This window comes from Drosophila biarmipes, unplaced genomic scaffold (genome assembly GCF_025231255.1).
Source record: "Drosophila biarmipes strain raj3 unplaced genomic scaffold, RU_DBia_V1.1 ptg000005l, whole genome shotgun sequence".
NCBI classification, from domain to species: Eukaryota; Metazoa; Arthropoda; class Insecta; order Diptera; family Drosophilidae; genus Drosophila; species Drosophila biarmipes.
Genome location: NW_026114527.1, coordinates 2,105,543 through 2,133,027, shown reverse-complemented (window position 1 = coordinate 2,133,027; position 27,485 = coordinate 2,105,543). Strand labels below are relative to the sequence as shown.

General features: G+C 33.4%; 1 protein-coding gene across 5 annotated transcripts; it reads left to right on the top strand.

Annotated features, from left to right (window-relative positions):
* LOC108035842 (integrator complex subunit 3 homolog) lies at positions 1 to 27,133 on the top strand. 5 transcript variants are annotated; one of them, XM_017111587.3, is made up of 11 exons: positions 196 to 459; positions 529 to 1,139; positions 22,651 to 23,284; positions 23,358 to 23,526; positions 23,585 to 23,793; positions 23,845 to 24,654; positions 24,708 to 24,865; positions 25,914 to 26,058; positions 26,111 to 26,236; positions 26,295 to 26,483; positions 26,922 to 27,133. In XM_017111587.3, the coding sequence occupies exons 1-11, from the start codon at positions 373 to 375 to the stop codon at positions 26,991 to 26,993; spliced, it is 3,210 nt and encodes a 1,069-aa protein (XP_016967076.3). In that variant the 5' UTR covers positions 196 to 372; the 3' UTR covers positions 26,994 to 27,133. The 5 variants fall into 5 exon arrangements, with proteins under 5 accessions (XP_050745689.1, XP_050745688.1, XP_016967076.3 ...); XM_017111586.3 differs by having other exon boundaries at positions 198 to 459; positions 23,340 to 23,526; XM_017111588.3 differs by lacking the exons at positions 196 to 459; positions 529 to 1,139 and adding an exon at positions 18,434 to 18,477 and having other exon boundaries at positions 23,340 to 23,526.
* The last annotated feature ends 352 nt before the right edge of the window (positions 27,134 to 27,485 follow it).

The window sequence follows — 27,485 nt, the reverse complement described above, 5'->3', positions numbered from 1 at the left end:
ATTACAGTGGCGAATTTTTTGACATTTGGGAATTTATATTTTTGGGACACAGGAACTCCGTTTTATACTATTACAAGGAGGATTTCCGTGGAAATTGGCTATTATGCACCGTCTGTTAAACGTAACTCTGTCGAAAGATGATTTTATGGTTTAAATGAATACTGCGGGAATAAAATATTATCTTTCAAAAACGCAACCACTCTGCTAGAATGTGGCCAATGAAACTGCATAACTATCCTACATCCCTTTGGAGCACTTTTCTATCTCTTTTAAGCAGAACAAGAATCAAAAACAATTATAGTATATGTTCTTTTTGTTGTAATACAAATTTGCGTACAATAGTTAAAGTACAAATTTAGACATTCTCAGCAAATGGATCAGCAGCAACAGAAAAGTGCTGCTCACGTCTCGAAGCTGTTTGTGGGTTCGGCAGTCGACATTAAAGATGAGATTGAAGAGGTGTGATTAATAAAACTATTTTTTATAACCACATAAAGTATTCTTATTTCCTATTTTTTTTTTTTTTAGAAATTTGAGCGTTCATTTGTCAATTTGCAGTTGCAAATCGTTGGACTTAGTGATAAGGAAATGCACGATATATTGTCGCAAATTGTCTGCAAAGACAAACAGCACGAAGAGATTTCAATCGGCTTTCTATACGTAATGCTCACCGATCCTGCTATGGCTCCCAAAACGTATCGCGACGTAACGCTTGTATCTAGGGACGGAATGAATGTGATTGTAGCGAACCTCACTCTACTAGTAGCTGAGAAATATAACAAGCTCACTGAAATAGCAAGAAGACAATTAATTTGGGTGTTACGGGAATTCGTAAAGCACCAGGTTCTCAGTGTCGAAAACGTTATTTGGAACTGTCTTCGTCAAGCTGGCGGAGGGGATGCGTCCCACAGAAATCTGTTCCTAATCGAGAGCCTTTTAGATATATTTACGGAGTTCAGAACGTGGCTGGAAAACAATCCGTTCCTCATTCAGTCTGCAGTTTACAGCTACGTGCGCCTTATAGAAGACCACGCCAATCCAGCTTTGCTGCCGCTCCGTCAAAAGGAGGTGAAGTTTACGATATCTTTAATACGAGAAAGGTTCCACGATATAATACCTCTAGGAAGGGATTTTGTACGGTAAATGCATAATTTAATGATAATTATTGGACAATTCATTATTATCTTTTACTTAAATTTAAATTTAAACAAAGTACTCAGTTAAATTAAAAAGCATTCGAAATTAAAATCCCTATAATGCGCATTTCGTTGCCTTCACTGAAATGTATACAGGCTAAAAATGAACATCCCAAAACTATTTTGTTTATAGCTAAAGAAATGTTTTTACCTTTTTACCTCATTTCCGCTATACGAATGCATTATTGCCGATGTCATTTCTCGCCGAAGTCACTTCTGGAAGTTACTCGCAAAATCGTGAATAAATTATTTTTCTACTTTTTTTTTGCCACATTTTTTTTCTTATAAGAATTTTTTCTTTGTGTATAGAAGGTCCGCGTCATGTAAAAATGCTACTAAACCATTTTATTTATATATCTCGCCCGTTAACATTTACTAATAGCCATTTATAAAAGAAGCAAAATAAATGGGGTTTTGTTTAGTCTAAATAAAAATAAAAAAGGAAGTTAACTTCGGCAAGACGAAGTTTGTATACCCTTGCAATTACAATTAATAATCAATGTAATACAATGTAAAATTTTTAAGGATTGTTGCTAGCTTCATTAATATGTTAGATACATGTTTGAGTCGTCCGTTTTTTATTAAACTTATTTGAAATTCTTAAAATTTTTACATTCGGCACGCTGCTATTCAATATGCTTGTGTTTAGCTGTACAATTTTTATAAGCATAATGAAACAAAATTACGAAAATGTATTTATTTAGTTATAAAAGACTTTCGTCACAAATGTTGATATCAGAACTTTTGTTTGCTGTAGGTGCGATCGTCACTACATTTTTACCTCGTCCAGAGGTGTTTTTGTTTGTTATCAGATGTTTTTGTGTTAAAAATCATTTTATATTTATATTTCAAGTTTCTTATGAGGAACGTATACTCTAAACCGTATGGATACGCAAAAAAAGTTTAACGCTCAGGTAGTTTTAGAGGTTCTAATCTAGTACATGTAGACACTTCTGTTTAACAACCATTTTAAAACGTGATTTTTACAACAATGTCTTCCATGTAAAAGGTGAGGAAATGTCAATGGGTATACAATAGGGAAAAGTTTAAAAAATATGGGAACAAAAAACTATTGGTCATTATCACTATACGATTGTATTTCTACCAATCATTTTAGGAAATCGAAAAAAGTATTTTATTCTAACGACATATAACACAAGCCTGTAGCTTTGGAAGTTCACAAGTTACGGGTGTACAAAATGTAGCTATTTATAGCTGTTTTCTCGCCAAACTATCTAGTTTTTCCAAAAGTTCTACTAGTCTAACTAATGTTTGTTATATTAAGCTGGTTAACATCATCTTACATTTTCAGGACCCATGACCTTCAAAGATCAGGCAGTGTAAGATGCTCTGAATTGGTTAAATTTTATCAGAAATCAGAAAAAAGGCTTCAAATGACACCTGTGTCAAAATTAGATGCTTCGTTTAAAAGCAGTGCGCAAAACAAGATTTTTGAAGTCCTCTCAAAAGAAAAATTGAATTTTGTTTGTCACTTTGTCGCAAAACGTTAATTTAGAGTCCTGAAAATTCTAGACGATGTTAAACATCTCAAAATAAGAAACATTAGTTCTACCACTTTGGGAAAAACTAGTTAGTTTGACGTGAAACGGCTTCATTTGACACCTGATAGAGGGGGTAATTATCCCTACCGGCCCCAATAGATCAAAATTTCCCAATTTTAACTTGTACACTTTCATCACTTTTTCTCCCACCCCAATTCATTTTTATACCCGTAACTCGTAGAGTAAAAGGGTATATTAGATTCGTCGGAAAGTATGTATCAGGTTGAAGTAAACGTTTCCGCCCCATAAAGTATATATATTCTCGATCAGGATCATTAGCTGAGTCGATCTAGCCATGTCCGTATGAACGCTGAAATATCAGAAACTATAAGAGCTAGAAGAGTAAGTCCTGGGATTCCTGCGCAGCGCAAGTTTGTTTCAGCGTGTAGCGCCTACAGTTTTCATTACTGAAACTAAATTGTAACTGAAAGTGTTTGTCTCAAAAATGTGCTACGCCCTATCTAACGCCCACAAACGGATTAAACGCTTAAATGCCTGCCGCCCACTTAACATATTTTAAAATAGCCGATAGGTGGCGCCCTTAAATATAAAATAGGTTACCTATTAATCCAAATTGATTCACATTTAATTTGACTATTCTACTAATTGGTAGAATAAATCTTGGTTATATTCTAATGCATAATTTTATTAGAGGTGTTAACGATTCTGTTGACTTGGTCATTAAAATAAAAAGTTCAACAAATTACTAGTGCTGATACTGAAATTTCAAGATTAAGTTAGAATTAGTATCAGTTTTTAAAGAAATCTTTTAATTTTCCAATCTGTAAATTATTATTTGCATTTAAACTGTAGGCGCCATAGTTACCCATTGGGAAATGACTGCCTTAGGAAACCCATTTTTTCATTATGAAATGGTTACTAAAAACGTATGCCGAAAGTTATGAACCTTTCAATTCTTGATGATAGATAGATCTGGATGCATATATTGGCAAAATACTAACACATTCTGCTACGTAATAATTCGGAATGCGCCTGTAAGCTGTAGTGCACCTAAATGCATTTATTTAGTATGTGACTAAAACTTAAGGAATGCACCTATACGCTTTTAAAAGAGACTTATCTATTGATTTCATAAGTGGTTTTTATGTTAATATTTAAGATCGCAAATAATTTTTAATTGGGTTTTGATGCCTCCTGCTACTATAAAGCAATCGAATAATATTTATTTATATAGGTGAATTTTATTTTTTATATTACAGCAAGAAGGAAGCGTTTCCTACCCCATTATAATATAGATAAAAAAAATCAAACTTCACTTTATTGAGTAGGAACTGATTTTAATGATCCATCGATGCCTCCGTCTCTGCCGATGCTGCTGTTTCTGCTAACATTCTTTATATCATTGGCTGCTGTTCTTCGTCGATGTTGACCAAATTTAATTGTCATTGGCCAGTGCATTTAAGTTATTGTTAGTGTTGTATGCACTTGGCTGAGTTCGATCAAATTTGGAAATTGGCTATTCTGCATTCCCACGATCGTTGACTAAAAGGTGCAAGCTCATCGCACGTGGCTAAGTTCGTGTGAACTTTTTTGAAGGCGTTGGTTGTGCAATCAATTCTTGCTCTAGATGTTAGCTTATATAACAAATCAAACCACTTAACGAGGTAAAAATATAGTGATGATCGCACCTACAAAAAACAAAAGTTCTAATATCAACTAACAATTAGCACCCTTTATTAAGATCAAACAGATAGATCGTTTAATACATTTTCGTAAAAACTTATTGAATTAAAGCGTTTGAAACATCCGATTTTGATAGATGAGGTGTCATTTGGCGCGTATTTTGAGTGAGAATACAACTAGATGAATTGCTAGAGGGCTAGAGAGCTAGAGGAGTCGGACTTGTCATGCAAATTCCTGGACTACCAGCGCTGAAATAATTTTTTTTAGCAGGGTGCCACGCAAGACTCGCGCCTGTTAGTAACAAAATTGTAACTGAACTGTACTGGTCTCGTCCATACTATCTCGTCCATTCTACATTTAAACTGAAATGTAATGCTCTCGTCGATACCTATCATTTAAGGAAAAAAAACTCTGCCACGCCCACTCTAACTCTACAAATAAACAAAACTCTTAAATCTTTCTGTTAGGCACATTACCATAAAGTAAACGGATAAGTGGCGCTATAAAACATAGCTTTACTGCTTATATGTAAATCTTAATTTTCCATGTGCTCTCTTAAGCTGAGTTGAAATCATAAAAAATATAAGAAAAATCATATTTAAAATTATTATAAACTTTTTGAATCAAGAAAGTTAAGTTTTCAAGACAAGGACAAAAATTCAAAAAGTAGATTTTCACAAAAATTCGTCTTTTTCAATAAATATTGAATGAGTTAGGAACAGCAATACTGTTTCATCGGCATTTTAATTACCTTTCTATTGATGCCATAAGTTAAACGAAGCAAGTGAATCCTATGAGTATATTTTACTTTTGTTTCGTCGAAATACTTATTTCGACTGGCGTATTTATTATAACTATGAACTTATTTACATATGCTATAGCGATTTTTATACCCTTGCAGAGGGTATATATGGGAGCTTTAAGATATAGTTGTCCGATTCGGCTACGGTTCCGACTTAAATACAACCTGCAATAAAAAGAAGACTTTTGGCTTAATAGCTTCAAGACTGAAAGTCTAGTTTGCGTAGACAGACGGCCAAACGGACGGACAGACGGACATGGCTAGATCGACTCGTCTAGTGACGCTGATCAAGAATATATACTTTATGGGATCGGAAACGTTTGACTGCGTTGCAAACTTCTACTGAAGTTATTATACCCTCTGCAAGGGTATAAAAAATTGGATTTTCGTAAAATACTAAATTTCTCTATTTATTGTCTTTATAAGCCTGATGGTATTAATAACAAATTGTCTATTTGAGCACAGCCTTTTATATCTTGGAAGAAGTAAATCGAGTCCGTTAATACAATGATCGTAAAAATTTATTGTATAGATATTACGGCTCTATTTTTTTTTTTTTTAGATAAAAATACGATTTTGGAAGTCGATCCATTTACTACTCAAGTTTAGGCCCAGGATTTTACTAGTCACATGAGATACGTGATTAAGCCTAAACACATAAGGTACAATGGCTTTACAAGCTTAAGCAAAAACCAAGAACTTTCACGTCGCAAAACGGAGTGAAGACAAGGACAGTCTTAACCGTTAACAATGGAAGTATGCCTAGGATAATATATTCCTATATGAAATTTTATTCACTACCAGGCGTTGGAGTGGTATCAATCGGCTTTTAGCTCTATCGTGGCATAACCACTTCTTTAGACTAATAGTCATAGCTTTGCATTGTTAGCCCTTTACAGAATTGTACCTAAACTTTGAATTTTAGTATTAACCAACGTCAGACGCTTGAAGAAAATACCAGAGGAACCTTTCCCAATTGGACATATTGAATAAAATACTTTGTTTTTACATGTTCTGCGATATTTTGCATTTATTTCTTTATAAAGGTCCTTGGCATGTCGGAAATGCTGCTTAATAATAAAGCTCCGATGACATCAGGAGTTTAATAATAGCCATTTCTAAAAGAAGCTGAAACAAAATTGTTAGACCCTTGCAGAGGGTAGAATGATTTCAGTCTTCAGTTTGCAACGCAGTGAAGGAGAAGTTTCCGACCCCATAAAGCATATATATTCTTGATCAGCTGAATCGGAATCCGGTAAAAAAATTATATCTTTGGTGTTTTTTCTAACATATAACCTCCTACGCTTGGAAAGTGCATTTTTTAAATAGTTCTGAATTTCGAATTACATTTTATCAAACTCGGACGGCTTTATCAAATAGCTGCCATAGGAACAATCGGTAGGTAAAATCGGTGGTAAAATAAAATGCAAAACAAGAAAGGAAGTTAACTTCGGCAAGCCGAAGTTTGTATACCCTTGCAGTTTTAAAAAATAATCAATAATTTTATTAAATTGAATATATATATATATATTATATATATATATATATATATATATATATATATATATATTATATATATATATATATATATATATATATATATATATTATATATATATATTATATATATATATTATATTATATATATTATATATATATATATTATATATATATATATATATATATATATATATATAATAATATGTCAAAAAGCCCCAAAGCTATAATTTGTTTCACATTATTTCCCACCAATTATCCGATCGTTCCTATGACAGCTATATGATATAGTTGTCCGATTTTAATAAAATTTAATTCGAAATTCAGAACTAATTAAAAAATGTTATTTTTAAGGTTATAAGTTAAGAAACACCGAAGATATAATTTTTCTTTCATGTTTTCGCACCCATTTTCCGATCGTTCCTACGGCAGATATATGAAATAGTATTCCGATTTTAATAAAATTTAATGTCAAATTCAAAACCAATTAAAAAATGCTATTTCCAAGCGTAGAAGGTTATATGTTAAAAAAGCAACAAAGATACATTTTTTTTTTAATTTTTTCCACAATAGTTCCTATGGGAGCTATAAGATATAGTTTTCCGATCCGGCTGGTTTCGACTTATATACTACCTGCAATAGAAAGAAGAATTTTGGGAAAGTTTCAGACCGAATGCTTTAGAACTGAGAGACTAGTTTGCGTAGAAACGGACGAACAGACGGACATAGCTAGATCGACTCGTCTTGCGTTGCAAACTTCTGACTGAAATCATTATACCCTTGCAAGGGTATAAATATATCTTCGGTGTTTTTTAACATATAACCTTGTTAGCTTGGAAATAACATTTTTTAATTAGTTTTGAATTTCAAACTTCATTATAGCTTGGTGTTGTTTTTTGGCATATTATCCAATAATATTGGAAATATAATTTTTTATACTTTTAAGAATTTTGATTTCAATATAATAAATATCAGACGACTTTAACAAATGTTAAAAAAATGGTCACAGAAATAATAAAATAATATTTTTTAACATCACTGAAACTAGCGACAATCTTTAAAAAATTCACATAAAGTGACTAACGTTGATTATTTTTTACAACTGCAAGGGTATACAAACTTCCTTTCTTGTTGTTTTTGTGAAATGTGTACTATCGTCTTTTTATCTTCTGGAAGTGATTTCTTTGCGAGGAGTTTGAATTTGAATGACGTGGGAAAGGATTTTTATGAATTATTGGTTGTGTGTTCATTTATTGGTTGGGACTGAAATGATTTGGTACGTGCCACATAGGTTGGTTGTAAGGAATCTGTTGTGTATAGGTGGGTCTAAATGATTGCATGGATTGATTATAACTATGTTGGAATGGTTGGGAATATTGTGGGTAACTTGGTTGATATAGGATTTGGGTATTTGTATTAAATTTGTGTGATTTCGAACTCTGAGTAGGGTTTGCATTTTTATTACGGTTTTCTGTATTTTTATTCAATTTAAAACTAATATGTTCTTCATATATTCCCTCATTTTGTGCAATAGTAATTAATGATCTTAAGTCTGCAATATTATGATGAGCCAAAATAGTAAATAATTGTATTGGCAATTTTCTAATCAGTATTTTAATGGAATCTTTAATCTCCTGCACATAAATAAGAAAATCTAATTGGTTACCTTCCGAATGCAATTTTGAAATTAGTAGTTGACGTCGTCTTTCCGTTTCTTCGCAGAATGCTCCCAGATTTCCCTATTAAGGTGTCTCCCTGAAGTTCTCCAGTAGTTTGAAGTTCGGTATCTGCGGCTTAAATTATGCAATTAGTCTCGATCTAAGGGTAGGCAAATCTTCGATATTCGGAAGGCCCAATGATCGTGTTACGTGTCCGTCTAAGTTTCTTTCGAAAGCTCCAAGTAGAATCCTCTGTTGTCGCACATCATTAGTTTGGTAGAGTGTTACATAGTCCACTCTGCTTATAAAAGTGGATCACCCTTAAATGGCTTGCACCGAACAACCGAACAACCGAATTGGAATTATAATTTAAGTTAACGGGTTGAAGGGTCGCGTAATTGTTAATCGAGAACTGAATTATAAAATTGAATTTATTTTTCACTCGATGTTCTTTTTTTTGGGATACTTTTTGTATCCTACCGACTGCGCCATTAAAATGTTTATTAATTTAATGTGTCGAACTAATGTCCCGTCAGTTGACTAAGGACAACGCTAAGAAGAATAAATTAACGAATATTTAGTTTCACGTATTTATTCAAATGAACTCAGCTTAAAACTATTTTCTTGTGACAAAAATCTTTCTTGTGCTGCCCTTTGTTTACAAAAGTTTGGGAGCGAGAGAGAGAGTTTTGAGAGTAAGAGTGCCACTCAGGGTGCGACACTTATTGGTTGCAAGAATTGTTTATGTTATTGAAGAGCGGAGTCGCCTGCTCCGGATGTGGATTGTTTACATTGATTCAGCGTGGGATCGCCTACGCTGCATATTCTTATTTTTTGGTGCATAACTGAATATGTGAATATGTCACTTCCCTCCCCTTAAAAAGGGTTGCCTATGCTTGGGCTGGCACTTCAGGGTACAATGCAAGCAACTGGTCTCGTGCCGGTTCTATTTCTTGTTGTCGTTCTTAATTATTTTTTTTTTTGTTTTCTAAATTTTGTATATAAAATGGTGAGTGGATTTAGTGTAAAAAATTTTGATAAGGCAGAACAATAACTACGATTATTATAATTACGCAAAATGTGTAGTGTTATTTTCTGAAACTAGTTTTAAAACGTTATTGTGTTCTACCATTTTTATCTTAGTTACATTAATCAGTGAATACAATGGTGTTAAATCAAATTCTGGACCTAACGAATTTTCGCCTAAAATAACATTTCGAATTTTGACTTTACATTTCTTTATTCTAATAAATTAATTTCCATTTATTTTTATATCGCCATTTAATTCTTGACAATTTTGTGCGATTGTAGTTTCAGTTAGATTCCATGTATGTAATTATAATATTTGGCTCAACGTATTGAAATATTTCTTTTCAGACAGTTGGTATAAAATTACAGGTTGGGTTCTTGCGCTTAATTATATTTTTAAAACATTTATTATTAACTTCTTTGTCTTGATTATGCATTTTATTCTCATCTTCAAAATATCATCGTTGTTCTATATAGTCAAACTGATACCCATTACGGTCGGGATAAGGAATTATTTTAATGGTGTTAATGGTTTTGTGATTAATAAGGATATGTGAAATAAGTAGAAATTCGTTATTTTTATGATCAATCCAAGTTGATGTTTTAATTAAAAGTATATTTTGACTGTCAATGCTTTCTAGTTTTTCGTAATTAAGCAACTTTGGGTTAAAAAGTCCAAGACGGGAAAGTTACATGTTCATTTCTATGTCTTCAATGTACTCAATAAATTGCATGAGTTCATAATCAAGCGTGTCAATACTATTGCGTTTATTTTCGTAGTTAGTAAGTTTCTGTAATCCTTCATTCACAAACCTTATAACATCATTTAATTTATGAAGTTGATTTGAATTTTCTGCAATTATATCTATTTTTTGTTAATTTTTAATCTATCATTTTCATAAAGTGTGCCAAAAAGAAATTTATAGGATGAACCTATTATGTCAAATAGAGCACGTTTCTGCCTATTTTGCTGATGAATAGTTATACCATTTAATTCTTTTGGTAGTTTATTGTACACGTATTTTATTCTGGGCGAGTCTGTGATTTTGTTACCAAAAGAATTTGTGATGATATTGATTTCTGTTAAATTAATTCTTAAACAGTGATGTTCATACACTACCGGTATTCGAATTGGAATGCTTGAGAAGAGTAATTAGCCAAGGTCGGAATCTGGGTTGGTTATTTGCATTTGTTGAGTGTGGCCCGTGGTGAATAATAGAAACAACATCATTGTACAGAAGGTTCCTGTGGGAGTTTAACGGCATTAGTTATCTTTTGTTTCTTAAATTGTGTTGTGTAGTATTTTGTTTCTCTATTTCAAATAGTAATTTTGTAATGGTTTTTGACTATTTTTTCTACATCTTTATTTGCTTTAAATGGATTTTCTAGTTTACCTTTTTGAATTGGTCCTTTTCTGTATCTAGTGTCAATGTTAAATTCCTGTCGATCTTCATTTAGTTTATCTATTTTCCTTTCTTTAATGCTTTGAGTGTCTAATATTGGATGCCCAGCGTATAAGAATATTTGAGCAGGTGTTTGTCCAGTTCCAGTAGTGTCATCTTTAATTTTATGGTTGTATGTGTAAAGGATTGTTTCTATCTTGCTTAATTTTACTTCTTCATCATCGGATGAATTGATTATTCGAATTTTTTTATTTATTGTTTTATGAAGTCTTTCGACGTCTGCTACGCCGTTTTTTTTCCGTATTAAGTTGTAATTCAATTCCTTCTGCTTCAAGCCACCGCTTAAGAGTCAAGCTGTAGAAAGCTCCGTCTCTGTCTGCTTTTAGTAATTTGGGTTTATCTAACTGATTTAAAATACGCATTAGCGCGTTCCTGCATTCTATCCAGTTCATTGTTTTAATTTGTTCAAGTGTAGCGAATTTAGAATAAAAGTCAATGTCAATACACTAATGTAATGTTTTCCCTCAGATGAATAAATATCTACTACAAATTTGTCTCTACAATGTTCAGCGTTGGTTGTGATTTTAAAAGGCATTTTTGTGTTTCTGTGTTCTGTTTTAGCCAGATTGCTTATGTTGCATTCATTTATTATGTTCTGAATTAATAATTGGCTATTGGAAAAGAAGTGATTTTCTTTAAATACTTTTGTCATTTTCTGTATAACAGGATGTAAGTTTTTCATGTGATTGAAGTATAATTATTTTAAATTCGGCATATGAACATACACTCTTTAAAAGGTAGAGGCTGCGAATTACTTTCGTGTAGGTGGTATTAATAATTTCTCTGTGTGCTCTTTGAATAAGATCAAAATCAACATCGCTCTCAATATAAATGGAAATGTTTTTATGAATAAAATAATCAAGTAAAATCTGTTTGGCCTTTTCGAATGTCATTTCATTATATTGAATGTGGTATTGGAGTTACCGAATATTGTTGAATTCTCTATTTTATTTTTATCAGATTTAATGAAAATTATTGTTTCTTGAAATAATTTTTTTAGTTTTTTGTTCAATGAATAAGTTTACTATTGTCTTCGTTTGCACTATGTTGAGTAACTTCACCATGATGATTTTTTTCAATTTTAATTCTTGATAATGCATCAGCAACTGAATTTTCCTTACCTTTAATATAGTCGATTTTAAAATTGGTAATCGTTTAATTTAGCTCTCCATCTCTGTAACTTGGCATTTGGTTCTTTTAATGCATGCAGCCATCTAAGAAGTTGATGGTTACTAGCAATGAGAAAAGGTCGTCCTAGTAAATAATGTCGAAAAGTTTTAGTGGCGCAAACTATGGCGAGTAAATCCTTTTCGATAGCACTGTATTTTAATTCGTGTTCTTTGAGTGTTCTGCTAATAAAGGATATAGGATGACCATTTTGAGAAAGCACGGCTCCAAGGGCTAAATTACTGGCATCTGTGGTTAAAGTGCATTTTTCTTCGAAATCGGGTAATTGAAGAATTGGTTCTCTAAATAAAACTTTTCGTTTTTTGAATGCTTCTATGTAGTTGAGATTTTGTGTATTTATCTTTGCTACTTTGTTTAAACATCCGGTCATGGGTTTAACTATGTCTGCGTAGTTTGGGATAAATTTACGATAATAGCCGGTTAATCCAGGAGTGCTCGGACCTCTTTTACTTTTGTAAGAATTGGATATGAACCTATGGCTTTAAATTTAAGGGGGTTTGGCTTTATGCCATTAGGGGTTACGATATAACCAAGAAAGCTAGCTTCTTTTTTTAAGAATTCACATTTGTCTAACTGCAATTTTAAATTAGCTTCTGCAAGTTTGAAAAAAACAAGTTGTAATGAATTTAAATGTTCGGTAAGGGACGACGAAAAAAATTATAATATCATCTAAATACACTAAATAGTGTTTGTTAAGCAACGGTCGAAGGATATAATTCATGCACCTTTGAAAAGTAGCGGGTACATTTCTAAGACCAAATGGAATTTGGAGGTATTCATAATGATCGCTTTTGGTGGAAAATGCAGTTTTAGATATTGATTCTGGGTCCATTTCGATTTGATTAAATCCCTTTGCTAAATAAATAGTAGTAAAATATTGGCATTTTCCTAGTTTACCGAGGTTTTCGTCCGTATTCGGTATTGGATATCTGTCGGGGATGGTTATTTCCTTGAGTTTCCTATAATCAATTACTACTCTATATTTAATTTTACCAGAAGCATCAGTTTTTTTTGTACTATCCAGGTAGGACTATTGTATAGAGAATTACTTTCTTTAATTAATCCCTGATTAAGCATTTCTTGCACTTGGTTCAATTTTGTGTGCTTGAGCAAGTGGGTACTGTTTTGAATAAATTTGGGAATTATGTGTTGTATTTAGTACGTGTTTAATGGTGTTTGTAAATGTTAGATTGTCTCCTTCTTCATGTTGAAGATTTTTGAATTTATTTATTAAGCCTTTCAACCTTGTACAGTGTTGCCCATATTCGACGGACCCTTGTTTTTTTTTTTTTTTAAATCAAAGAAAAAAATAAAAATTTGGCGGTTGGCAATCTTAATCATTTAATTTGTTCCAAGTAGATTTGTTTACATCAATTTTTGAATTTGATATCTTTCAAATGGCCGCCTCTGGCGTTGATGGCGTATTGTGCCCTTTTTGCAGCATTTTCCATCGTTTTCGCAAACATTTCGGCCGGAATAGCGGCTATTTCTTCACGAATGTTGTCCTTGAGCTCTTCTAGGGTCCTTGGCTTGTTAACGTAAACCTTTGACTTCAAATATCCCCACAAGAAGAAGTCAGGCGGCGTCAAATCGGGCGAACGCGGTGGCCAGTCCAAATCACCATTTTCGACATCAAACGGCCCGGAAACAGTTTCTTCAGAAAATCGATTGTTATGCGACTTGTGTGCGGTGGAGCGCTGTCTTGTTGAAACCAGAACTGCCTCATACGCTTTCGACGAATAATTGGCATCACAAAATTGGTCATGTCGCGATAACGCTCCTGGTTGATGGTAACAGCATGGCCATTTTCATTTTGGAAGAAAAACGGCCCAAAAATGGCCTCTTCGGATTAGAAAGAGCCTCACCAGTCGTAAATTTTTCGTATAAACGCTTAATGGTGTTCTTAGAAGGCGCACTTTTCACATTTTTTAATTTTTTAAAAACACGTTGAGTTTTCACAATTGACTTGTTCTGTTGAATGTAAATTTCAACTATTTCAGAGCGCTGAAACGCGGTATGTCATTAAGCGATTTGGCATCTCTGTCAAAAGTTATGGCGTCGTCAGATGGGTCCGTCGAATATGGGCAACCCTGTAGTTTCCTCCTGATTTAGGCGATCTAATCGAAATAATTAAAAATTTATTTTTTTTTAATCATTCCTGAGCTGAATTTTTATTTTTTTCTGGTGCCTTTTGAATATAAAAATTTTGGTTTTTATCTGATTTTGAAGTTATTAATTTGTATGTTTTATCAAAAAGGGTTACAGTGCTATTTTTATAATTTATAATTGATTGTGCATTTATTAGAAAAACTGTACATATAAAATGGTTCATTTGTTTTAAAAATTCTATTGCTGGGTAACATAATCAAGTTGTTTAAGGTAATAGGACCATTTGATGTCAAAACTTCACATCTATTATTTTGTATAGGAAGATGAAATATATTTTTATTGATCATATTTATTGTGGATCCTGTGTCTATAAGGCATTTGTATGTGCAACCTTGGTATGCTATTTTTATGTACTGGTGTTGTTCCGAAAAATATTTCGTTTGGCTCTGAGCTATTTTGATTTTGATCATTTTTTTTTTGGATGGATTATACCTGTTGTTACCCTTCATTAATCAACCCATGGTATTGATTGTAATACTGTTGCTCATAATAATTGGGTTGTAATTCTTAGTATTCGAGCACGTCTTGAAATCTCAATTCGTCTATAGACATTTTAGTTTGCTTACTGTCCGATGGTCTTAGTCTAGCTTGTGTGATTTCGAATTCTGAGAATGGTTTGCATATTTATTACGGTTTTCTGTATTTTTATTCAATTCAAAAATAATATGTTCTTCATATATTCCCTCATTTTGAGCAATAGTAATTAATGGTCTTAAGTCTGCAATATCATGATGAACCGAAATAGTAAATAATTGTATTGATCATTTTCTAATCAGTATTTTAATGGAATCTTTAATCGCCTGCACATAAATTAAAAAATCTGATTGGTTACCTTCCAGATGCAATTTTGAAATTAGTAGTTCTGCTTCTTCGCAGAATACTCTCAGATTTCCCTTATAAGGTGTCTCCCTGAAGTTCTCCAGTAGATTTTAGTTCGGTGTCTGCGGCTTAAATTCTGCAACAAGTCTTGATCTAAGAGTGGGCCAATCTTCGATGCTCGGAAGGCCCAATGATCGTGTTACGTGTTCGTCTAAGTTTCATTCGATAGCTCAAAGTAGAATCCTCTGTTGTCGCACATCATTAGTTTGGTAGAGTGAAATTACATAGTCACTCTGCTGATGAAAGTGTAGAGGGTTTCTGGATCACCCTTAAATAACATTATGTCTTTATGTCTTTAAGTTGCCGACGAGCTTCAGCAAGATTGTTGTCGTTATTTAATTTAAGTTTTAGTTTTGTTAGACTTAATTTTTTTAAATCTTTATATGTTATACTTATTTCTCTTTTTAACTGCTAGTTGCCTTTGGACTTATTGAGTTTTTTTTATACATCCACTTTTTGTTGGACAACCGAGTTGGAATTATCATCCAAGTTGAATTTATTTTTCATTCGAGGTTCTTTTTTTTCGGATACTTTTTGTATCCTACCGACTGCGCCAGTAAAATTGTTTATTAATTTAATGAATCGAACTAATGTTTGGGAGCGATTGGGATATGGATTGTACATAAGTTTGGAAGCGAAGTCGCACGTTTGGGATATTGATTGTTTACAATAATTTGAGAGTAAGAGTGCAATTCAGGGTGTGACACTTATTGATTGCAGGAATTGTTTATGTTATTGAAGAGCGGCGTCGCCTGCTCCGGATGTGGATTGTTTACATTCTTATTTTTTGGTACTGAATATGTGAATATGTCACTATATAAATGTTTTGTTTCTGTAAAATGTGTACTATCGTCTTTCTATCTTACAGAAAAGACTTCTGGACGATAGGCAATGGAATTATCGCCATTTTGTTTGCAGGGTAGTATTACAAACATTGGTTGTGGTGGTACGAAACGAAATCGATTAAGCTGGAGCTCTTAGTAAATTTACATTTTCGTACTTGCTGGGCGACTTCACTCCCATCTTCAGGTGAAAATTGTTGACCGCCAAAGAATTGTTTAGAAAAAACAAGAAAGGAAGTTAACTTCGGCAAGCCGAATTTTGTGTACCTTTGCAGTTATAAAAAATAATCAACTTTAGTAACACCATGTGATATTTTTATGGATTGTTGCTGACTTCAGTGATATTAAAAAAAATGTTTCATTCTGTTTTTAGACCTTTTTTTACATCTATAGTATCTAGATTTTTATAAAATTGAATTGGAAATAATATAAAAAATTATATTCATATTATAAGATAATTTTTATTTAATTTGAAAATCAGAATTAATTAAAAAATGTTTTTTCTAGGCTTAGAAGATTATATGTTAAAAAACACCAAAGATAAATTTTTTTTTGAAAATTTCCGACTAATTTTCCGATTGTTTCTATGGCAGCTTTATAATATAGGCATCCGATTTTAATAAAATTTAATGCAAAATTCAAACCTAATTAAAAAATATTATTTTTTTATTATTATTATTATTTACAGTTAAACGGAAATTATAAATTAGCGCTTAACTTATAGATTTAAGCTATAGCAACCAAGGCCTTAAGCTTATTCGAGGTTAAATTTAGTAACTTTATATGGTACATGGTATAGTTTTTAGTTATTAGGATGGAAGCTTATGTACAGGGGCTTGTTTTTTTTTTTTAATAATAATACAGAGATATTGCTTATGTACAAGGGTTTGGTTTTTGATATTATTACATAAATGTTACAATATATATTAAATGAAATGGTAAAGCTTTGTGTCTTTGAGAAAGTCTATTTTTTTTTTCAAGTTTTTGTATGATGTAATTTCCTCAATAGTTGATTCAAGGCATTTGGTTATTTGATCGTGGTAGAGAGGGCAATCTATTAGGGTGTGGGTTATGGTAAGGGTTATGTTACAATTAGGACAGAGTGCAGGGAGGGATTTATTGAGGATATGGTTGTGGGTTAAATTGGTGTGTCCGAGTCTGATTCTAATAAATTTCTTAAAGTCTGTGTGGTGTTATTGATTATTTCAGGAGAAATTTCATTTCATGTGGCTAATTAATTTGTAGTACGGTGATGTTTTTCTTAATGTGCTTGCGTTTAGTATTTTTGAGTTTTGTTTGATGTATTCATTAATAAGTGATGGGTTGTAGTTGCGTTCGGTGATAAGAGGAAAGTTGTGTGCGTTTTTAGCTGTTTTGTCTGCAATATCATTTCCTTTTATACCGCTGTGTCCGGGGATTCAGAGCAGTGTCAGTTTGTCCGTTTTGTATTTTCCTACTATGTTTCGAATTGAGTTTGTGTATTAGTTTTGGTTGTTGGTGTTGTTAATTGCTTTTAGAGAGGATTGGGAAACGGTACAAATAACGTATTTCCCTTTATTTTGGCTAACATATAAGCATGCGGCGAGGATTGCCGCAATTTCCGCAGTAAAAATGGAAGAAAACTCGGGGAGCAGTTTAAAAGAATTATTTCGGTGTCAGTTGTGACACATCATATAGTGTGACTTGGAGCCATCGGTGTACAGAAATGTATGGTTTTCCATTGAATTTAGGATTTCCTGAGGGTGTGTTTGTTTTGTTGACTGAATTTAAGGAGGTATTGGTGATTGGCTGCTTATTAAGCCAGTGGGGGGTTTTTTCTTTTTTGCTCGTTATTGGGGAGAGAGAAATGTTTAGTTTATTGCATAGATGAATAGTGTTGTAAAGGGGGGTTATATTTGCTTCTATTAAGAGATTATTTATTGGAGTTGTACGGTGAGCAGAGAATGCAAGTCGAATGGCTGTGTGGTAAAAAGTTTTTATTTTGTTAGGATGGACTTTGGGGCTTTTCCGTAAAGGTGTATTCCGTAGTCAATTTTGGTCATTAAAATGGTTTTTACCACGTAAAGAATTGTGGTAACATTGGTCTCGAACCCGTTGTTGGATAGACACTTGATTATGTTAAGGTTTTTTGTTAGTTGTGAAGTTAAGACTTAAATGTGGTTGTTCCATTTGTATTTCTTATTTATTGTTATTCCAGTTTTTGTACGTCTACGTTTTGCAATGGTATATTGTGTATTTGGAATGAAAAGTTGCAGTTCCTTTTCCTGCATACATGTAAGTCTTTGCTTTTGGTTTCTGATAATGAGGCTCCTGAGTATTCACACCATCTTTGGATTTCTCTAAAAAGTGGATTTATATTAAGGTTATTAGTTTTTTGTTTAATTTGTAAATAATAGTGTAATCGTCTGCGTAGGCCATGAATTGAGAGTTATTTTGTCTGCTTATTATTTGGATGAGTTTATTGTAGGCTATGACAAAAAGGATAACCGACAATGTGAGCCTTGCGGTATTCCGTTGCTAATGGTCGGGAATTCGAATAAACATTGTTGGTAAGAACTGTAATTTTTCTATTGGTAAAGAAGTTGAAAATGTATTTTGCTATCATTGGCCCTATTTGTGTTCGTCGATGATGGTGTGGATGCTTACCTTGTCAAAGGCTTTGGCGAAGTCTAATGAGATAATGGAGACGTGGTTTTTATTTGATAGGGAGGAAGCTATCTGGTAATCTAGCATAGCTAGTGAATCAGATACTGATTTTCCCTTTTTGAATCTAAATTGACGGCTGTCTATCAGCTTGCTATTTGTTGCAAGCCACCAAAGCCGTTTAGAGATGATTTTATCTAAAACTTTGGCTATGCACGGGTTGAGGGCGGTAAGAGCTGGTAAAAGTCTTGTCCATATTTTGTTTGGGTATGGCTATAACGGTGCTGACTTTAAACTGGTGAGGTTTTTTTGAGTGAATAATAATGTTGAAAAGTTTAAGGATTCTTTGCATTAGGCTTGTGGGTAGGTTTTTTATCATGGGGTAGCTAATACGATATCGGCCAGGGGTTTTTCCTTTTAATTGATTGATAAAGGCTAACATTTCGGTCATGGTAATGTCCTTTTCAATACTCAGTGCTATTTGAGATGGGGTATGAGATATGTTGGGGTTCAGATTGTTTTTTTGTTGTATGAAAATTACTGTCTAGTGCTGAATTCGACCAATGGTCAGAAAGAATGTTGGAAATTTAATTTTGTCGAGAATGTTTTGTGTTGGATTATTAGGGTCAGTGATGCAATGGATATCGTGTCGAATTTTCAAGCCGCAAAATCGATTTATGTTAGCCATATTTTGGAGATAGATGATTTTGGGTTTATCTCGGCAGTGAAGTTTTGAATAGATTTTCGTTTCCTATTCTTAATTTCCCGTTTGAATCTGGCTTTCGCTTTTTTGTAGGCAAGTAAAGTTGTCATGTTAATGTTTCTTTTAAGATCCTGCCAACAAATTTTTTTTTTCATTTTTGAGTTTTTGAAGGGTTTGGTCCCACTATGGTAAAAATTTCGGTATCTTAAATGTATGTGTTTGGGGGATGGTTTCGTTAGCTGCTTGTATAATTATTTTAGTTATGTTGGCTGTTTCTTTATTGACGTTTGAGCTGGGAGTTCTTTTGATGGATAATTTTTCGGAAATTTCCAGAAATAGTGGCAAATTCGCTTTTTTAAGGTTGAATCTGGGTCTTTCAATAGGGAAGGTGTTGTGTTCATCAAAAATGTCTATGTGTATGGGGTAGTGATCACTACCAGCTAGGTAGTATCTGTATGCCATTTTCAATTGTTAGAGAGGGGGGAGATGCGAGGGAAAAGTCCATGTGGGTGAGAGTATGATGTGTGGAAAAGTGAGTTGGTGAGCCATTATTGAGAGTTATAAGTGAGGACTGGGTAATGTATTTGAATAATATGTTGCCTCTAGTATTGTTGGCTGGTGAGCCCCAGCTCCTATGCCAGTTATAAGTAGGGGCGGTTGTATAGTATCGTATATGTTTCTAAGGTTTTGGATCTTAAGGGTTTTATTGGGTGGAATGTACGAGGAGACTATTGTGAATTTGATTTTGGAGTGGACTGTTACTGCTATTGTGTCGAAGTAGGAAGCATTGATCGTGACGTTTTGTTGTTGTATGGCGTTGTGGATTAGGAGTGCCATACCTCCATATCCGTTAGTAGCTGTATTTTTGTGGTAAAGTGTGTAGGAAATTGGGATGGGGATATTTTGTGCAGAGTATAGTTGGGTTTCTTGTAGGGATATAGTTTCTGGATTGTGGATTTTAATAAGCGTTTGCAATTCATTATAATTATTTATGTATCCGTTTAAATTCCATTTTAGTATTTTTACCATTGCTTAAGCTAAGTATTGTTAGAAAGACTTACTTATGTATTAAAGTGCATGTGTGTTTGGATTGAATTTGATATAATTAAATGCTGTCGCTGTCACTGTTGAGTGTAGGGTTTTTGTTTTTATTGTTCTCTTTGGGTTTTGGTTAGTTTTTTCTTTTGTTTTGAGGGGTTTGGCAAGTGTGTGTTGCTTATTAGAATAGATTCTAAGTTTTAGATCTTCTGATAGGGATGCACTGAGTGTAGGTGTTGATGTTGATGATGATGTTGATGCTGATGTTGATTTTGTTGTTGCGTGAGAGGGGGGTGAGGTGTCCATGGCATCGAGGTCGTCGTATGTAGTTAATTTCCTTTGTTGTGATTTGGGCTTGTCATCGGGTGGGGGCGGATTTGATAAGGAACCAGATGGGTTTGTGGTTATTGTTGAAGTTTTGTTAGGTTGTTCTGCTAGTTTTGTAGAATATGGTGTTGTTTTGTGGATGTGACGAGTGTAGTACATCTTAAGAGCTGTTTTGCGTTCGACTTTTTCCAATGTTTTGATTGCTGTGAGCTCTTATGTTTTTTTGGTCTATTGGGCTGTGTTTGTTATTAGGTATTTCATATTTGCAGTTTATGCAGAATTTTTCGTTGTTACATGTTTCTTCTAGGGTTGTGTGCTTCTCGGCGGAACAGTTGTTGCATAGTGCGGGTCCCTTACAAGCTGTTACGTATGGGCGTGGTACGTATGGTCGTGTGTTTACCTTTTCATAACCGATCATCATTGTCTCAGGCAGAGTCACTGAGGCAAAGCTTATAATGATGAGTCCTGCTTCTTTAAGTTGATTTCGTTCCATTTTTTTATTTTGCATATTTCTGTTTCTTTTTGAGATTTCAGTTCTTTCAATATAGTTTCTTTATCGATGCCTCTCAATTCGTTAGAGTAAATAACTCCCTTTGAGAAGTTAAGAGTATTATGCTCACAAACTGATACTGGGAAATCATGAAAGGTCTTCAGTCTTAAAAGTTTCGTTGCTTGGAGTGCGTTTCTGGTCTTTAGTGTGCCGGTTCTTGTTTTCTTTTACAAGATTCGTCTACACCGTTGCAAGTATAATCAATTACTTTTATTAGAAAGGGGTTTATATTTTCAAATGATTTATTGTCCGTTCTGTTTATGACGATGAATTTGGGTTCTGTTTCGCTTGCTTTAACGAGTCTGTTTATGTCGGAAGGAATTTTTGTAGCGGTAGGGCAGATGCCCTGATGTGACATATTTTCTACCTGCTCTGAAGCTTGATAATAGTTGTTGTTTTTTATTATTTTGAGTTTGTTTTGCACACTTGTACACTTGTTTTTTATTGTGGTTGTTGTTTTTTATTTTTTAATTAGTTCTGAGTTTTGAACTAAATTGTATCAAAATCGGACGATTGTGTCATATATGTAGCTGCCATAGGAACGATCGAAAAATTAATGGTAAAATAAGATGAACAAATTATATCTTCGGGGTTTTTAACGTACAACCTCCTACGCTTCGAAATTACATTTTTTAATTGGTTTTTAATTTCGAATTAAATTTTATCAAAATAGGACGACTATATCATATAGCTACCATAAAACAATCGGAAAATTAGTCGGAAAGCTTAAAAAAATCATATCTTTGGTGTTTTTTAAACATAAAACCTTCTACGCTTTTAAGTAAAATTTTTTATATTTTTAAGAAGTTCGAATTCAATTTAATAAAAATCGGACTACTCTAACATATAGATGTTAAAATTGTTTCCCCGATGGTTCCTATGGGAGCTATAAGATATAGTTGTCCGATCCGGCTGATTCCGACTTATATACTACCTGCAATATGTCATGGCTAGATCGACTCGTCCAGTGTCGCTAATCAAGAATACATATACATACTTTATGGGGTCGGAAACGGTTCCTTCACTGCGTTGCAAACTTCTGACTAAAGTCATTATACCCTCTGCAAGGGTATAAAAAGAGGTACCAAGTTCCTTTTAGAATACATGCTTTGATGTAGACAAGAGACGATATTGTCACCTCGAGGTGCAATACCGTTCCAACAATAATGGTAGCCTGATAATGGATTCAGCTGCCGCAGAACATTTGGTAAGCGGCGACGTCCGCTTGTCGATCCAAGAGACATGATTCTTGAGCTCTCAAGAATTCCGGGAGGCATGGGACAACGCCCAACGGCTCACAATATGTATGGCCTAAGGTAGCTTTATTTCTGGTGTCTGTGCTCCATCTTTCTTTCCTGCCCTTTAGTTGAGCATGGTTCGTTTATTTGCCTTTCTATTTGCTCTAATGGATGCACAATATGAACAATAATGGTTTTAATACTTTATTTATGTCAAAAACAGCCTTTTACAGAACGTCGCACGCATTCCTGAATTTGAACAACTTTGGCGTGATATACTTTACAATCCAAAAAGCTTGCATCCAACCTTCAACGGTATTTGGCACCTACTTCAAATTCGGACAAGTCGAAGGTTTCTGCAATGCCGCCTACTGCCAGAGATGGAACGAAAAATTAGCTTTCTAGCATCGTCAGTAAAGTTTGGAAATCAAAAGAGATACCAGGATTGGTTTCAGGACAAATATTTTTCAACACCGGAGTCTCACAGCTTACGATCAGATCTAATTCGATTTATCATTAACGTAATCCATCCGACTAATGATATGTTATGTTCAGATATTATACCGCGATGGGCAATTATAGGCTGGCTCATATCATCCTGCACAAATCCAATTGCGTCGGCCAATGCAAAGTTGTCATTGTTTTACGATTGGTTATTTTTTGATCCCTCTAAAGATAATATTATGAACATAGAGCCTGGAATTCTAGTTATGTACCACTCGATTAGAAATCATCCTTTTGTCAGTAGCACGCTGCTGGATTTCCTATGTCGAATTACAAAACACTTTTATGTGAAACATGAAGATAGAATTCGAATGGGAGTTTTCAATTCATTGAAATTAATTCTGGAAAAGCAGGTAATTTAATAAACGTAAAAACAATTTTTTGATGTTATAGTTTTTTTATGCAAAGGTGATACCAAATATACAGCCTCTTTTTGAGTCATCAAAACTTGATCGAGAACTGCGTAACTTAATACGGGAAAACTTTAAAGAGTTTTTATCACCGTCTAATACTCAAGCCCCGTCATACCCTTCTGTGCATTCAATACTGGTTCACACAGTTAAAAAAGAGATTGATCACCGAACTCTACAAAATGGTTAGTAGTGCATAAAATACCTAACTAAACAACAATTTAACTCAATATTTATTACCAGAAAACGTTGATCATCAAGGCACTGGTCTAAGCCCCAGTCATAATAGTGGAACAGTCTTATCGTTCATAGATGAAGGCAACAAAACAGCACTCATACCAACGGATCAGGAAATTGAAAGTGTTTTTAGCGACGAAACAGCTAAAAATTTTGGAAAAATTTATAAAATCGACGAGAATACCGATGACGATGACGATTTGCCTTTGTCAAAGGTTAACATTCATAAAATCTCCTAAAGAGTAAATTTATATATTTTTTTTCAGGTAAGACTAAAAGAAAAACCAAAGGTGGAACTGGCCGAGGCAATAGCTGAATCATTTGAATCATTTGTTTCAAGGCGGAACTCTTTTACGTGGGAAGCATTTTTAAATGATTTTCGGACGTTACCAGCCTCTGCCTTTGAAGAGTTTCAGCTTAATTATGTAATAACAAATACTATTTTAATTCTACGTGAAACCTTACCTCAACATAATCTCTTTTCGGAGAGTAAAACTGAAGAAAAATTGCTAGCGAAAAGTATTAGTTATCCATTGTATGGTTTGTTTCGGTTTCTTTATGAAAATGATGAAAAAAGCAAAAAGCCATTTCAAACTTTATTGTCAATGTTATGTCAAAGCTTGCCTGAAATCGGATACTTGCTTCTGTACTTTATGAAAGTTTATTGTAAGCTTCAAACGCGCAAAAATGCTCAGCAATCATATCAGTTTAAAACAACTATTTATCGACAAATTTGCGATGCGGTAGATGAAAAGGTTGGTAATTGCCTAGTGCGAGATCTCGATCTGCTAGAGAAAGAAAGCACAACCATATACTTGTGGCTTCTCCCTGACATATATAGAGAGTTCAAGTCGATAGCCACCAATAACACTGATCTTTTGCGAATAACACTACGCTGCGTAGATGCAAAAAATGTGCGTGACATAATTTACTCAGTAGCTCAAGGAAAACTCACAATATTTAAAGAAGACGGTCTCATTGATTGTATTAGAGAAAGTCTTGAATTTGAAACTTACGAACAATTTTGCCTATGGCAAATTGTTCAAGCCCACGACGTGCCGCTAAAAAGTATCCAGGTATGAATCTTCTACTGATTACGTTTTTACCAATTTTAATGTTTTTTCTCTAGGATCTATTGCCAGAGTTGGAACCTGGAAGTCACCCCGAAGCATTAAGCCATTTCCTGTTATGGTTAAAAAATGAAGAACCAACGAATGAAATAATAAGATTAATTCTCAGCAGGGAAACCAAGTCGAGGGGGGATCCATTCGTAACCTCAGCTTTAAGGTAAATTCTCAAATTTTGATTTGATTTTAATTAAACTTTATTAAATTTTATTAAAATCGGATGACTATTCATATAGCTGTCATAGAAACAATCGGAAAATGAATGGGAAAATAATATTACAAATTTGATTTACTAATATTGATAATTTCTTATAACTGCAAGAGTATACAAACTTCGGCTTAACAAAGTTAACTTTTTTTCTTGTTTCTCCATGCTATCGATAATAATATAAAGATATTTCAATGAATCTTTTCCGGCAGCATGTTAAAATGAAGAAAATTATGTTTTTTTTCGAAAAAAGGCACCGTTTTAAACAACAACATAAGAAAATGTGAGATATGGAGTAGAAATTTCTCAGTCAGTTTCACAGTCTCAATTTGTATAACTATATCTCATAGCAATTTTAGAAATTATTGAAAATAAAGAAAGGAAGTTTGTATACCCTTGCAGTTATAGAAAATTATCAACTTTAGTATATTATATTAAAAAAAAATATTTCATTTTTTTTCAGACCATTTTTTTGACATCTATACTCGTATGTTAGAGTAGTCCGATTTTTATTAAATTGAATTCGAAATTCCTTATTCCCAATATTATAAGATACGTCAAAAAGCAATAAAGCTATAATTTGTTTCATATTATTTTCGCACACATTTTCCGATCGTTCTGATTTTAATAAAATTTAATGCGAAATTCAAAACCAATTAAAAAATGATATTTCCAAGCATAGGAGGTTATATGTTAAAAAGCACCAAAGATATAATTTTTTTTAAAATATTTTCCCCGATAGTTCCTATAAGTAACAAGTAACGGGTATAAAAATATCGGACAACTACCTCATTTAGTTGTTATAGGAACATTTCATTATAGTTCTGTTTTTTGTATTCTTGAAAAAAAAATCATTAAAATTTAAAAATGGTAAATTTTTAATATTGACAGTTTTTTTTTTAACTGCTGAGGTATATAGATTTCGGCTTGCCGATACTAACACTATTCCTTGTTCACATATAGATTAATCAATTACTAAATGAATTCACTAATTCAACAGATTTTGGTGTCAACGGTATGAAGAAAAGCTTTCTGAAATCATTGCGTCTTTGCTTACATCCAAATATCCAAGTTCATCTCCCAACAAAAGAAAACGACCCTCTAAGGGAAATTCCATCTCGAATAGTACTCCTTCTGCTGATCAAGTGTGTTATTGGGTTCCTTTAAACGAATAAATACTAATTATGTTTTTAATAGGTATTGAGCCATCTGGAGCATTATAGAAGAAGTTGCAGACATGGTAGTGGTACTGGGCTTTACGTTCATGATATGATGCAGAGAGCACTGCAATCAGCATATTCCCACAGTAACGAAGGCATAAAGGTATATAAAAAGTAGTTCACAAAAAAAAAAATATATTAAGCTAATGATATATCCGCAGAAACAATATAGCGATCTGTTTTCACTGGCAGCGGAAGACGACACAACAGTCGTTGGTCGACGTGGTGGAAGTGGTCGTGGCCGTAAGCAAATAGTCAATAAAAAGGATTCCAACAATCATAGCTCGTCAACTAAAAAGAATACCGAAATTGTTAAAACAATATATTCCTCCGATGAAAATTCTAGCGAGGTTGGAAACATGTCTTAAGGGGGAAACCTGTTTTAGAGGTGTTAAAAAAAATCGATTTTTTTTGTCATAAATGTGTACTTAAACTATTCAAGAATGTGTTCAAGCAGAAGTACATTCCAAATATTTTTAAAAAGTTTTTTTTTTAATTAAAATTAAAAAAAAATATTTGTTTAACTGTAAGTTATACTTTTAAAGATAGTTATTTTTTGTTTTTTTTTTCCCGCCCGAGGCGCCTCGGCGAATTGTTTGTACCAGGCATAATGTGACATATATTTTGTTGAACAAATTAAGAGAAGACTTTTGAAGTGAATAACAATAAAATCTGAAATATACGATTTTCCTTCCCAAAAGGATCCACGAAAAAAATTGATTTTTTTAATCTTTTAAAGCAGGTTTCTCCCTTTATTGTGTGCCAGTTAATAAATAATATATTTTTAGGATGATTGGTCCAAACCTAAAATGACGCAAGCGGCTAAGAGAAAAAAGAAAAATTCGAATGATTCTGACTGACAGCTAAAATTTCAATATCTGATGGGTTGTTTCGACGAAGAAAAACAATTGAAAATAGAAAAATAAGAAATTAAAATATTTAGAAAAAAATGTACTTTCTAAAAAGGTCGGAAATATCAAATGTTGCAAGTTTAAACAAATTTTATTTTAGGTTATAATTTTTAACACTCTCTTTAACACTGAAACATTATTTTTCTAAAACGGGAGCACGGAAAAATCCAACATTTTTTTGAAAATGCAAAACGCAAAAGTGTATTGACAACCAGAGAAATCTGTATGTTGTAACGATTCATTTGGCTTTGATGGTAAATTAACATGGACTTCACTCGAGCTAGCTGTCTCCATACGCACAATTGGTTCGTTTACCCCTATGTGAACAGGGACTGCTGCTACCAACTCGGTTAATAATTTTTTTATTATTAAACTGGGCACAGACGGTATTGAACCCTTCATTGAGTTGCCTAAAAGCACTCGAGATATTCAATAGGCTGC

Bases quoted from the DNA above. Each gene is read 5' to 3' on its own strand.
- LOC108035842 (XM_017111586.3), top strand. From the start codon at position 373: ATGGATCAGCAGCAACAGAAAAGTGCTGCTCACGTCTCGAAGCTGTTT. The intron at 23,527-23,584 runs GTTAGTAGTGCA...ATTTATTACCAG, and splicing joins TCACCGAACTCTACAAAATG to AAAACGTTGATCATCAAGGC. The intron at 24,866-25,913 runs GTAAATTCTCAA...CTAATTCAACAG, and splicing joins TTCGTAACCTCAGCTTTAAG to ATTTTGGTGTCAACGGTATG.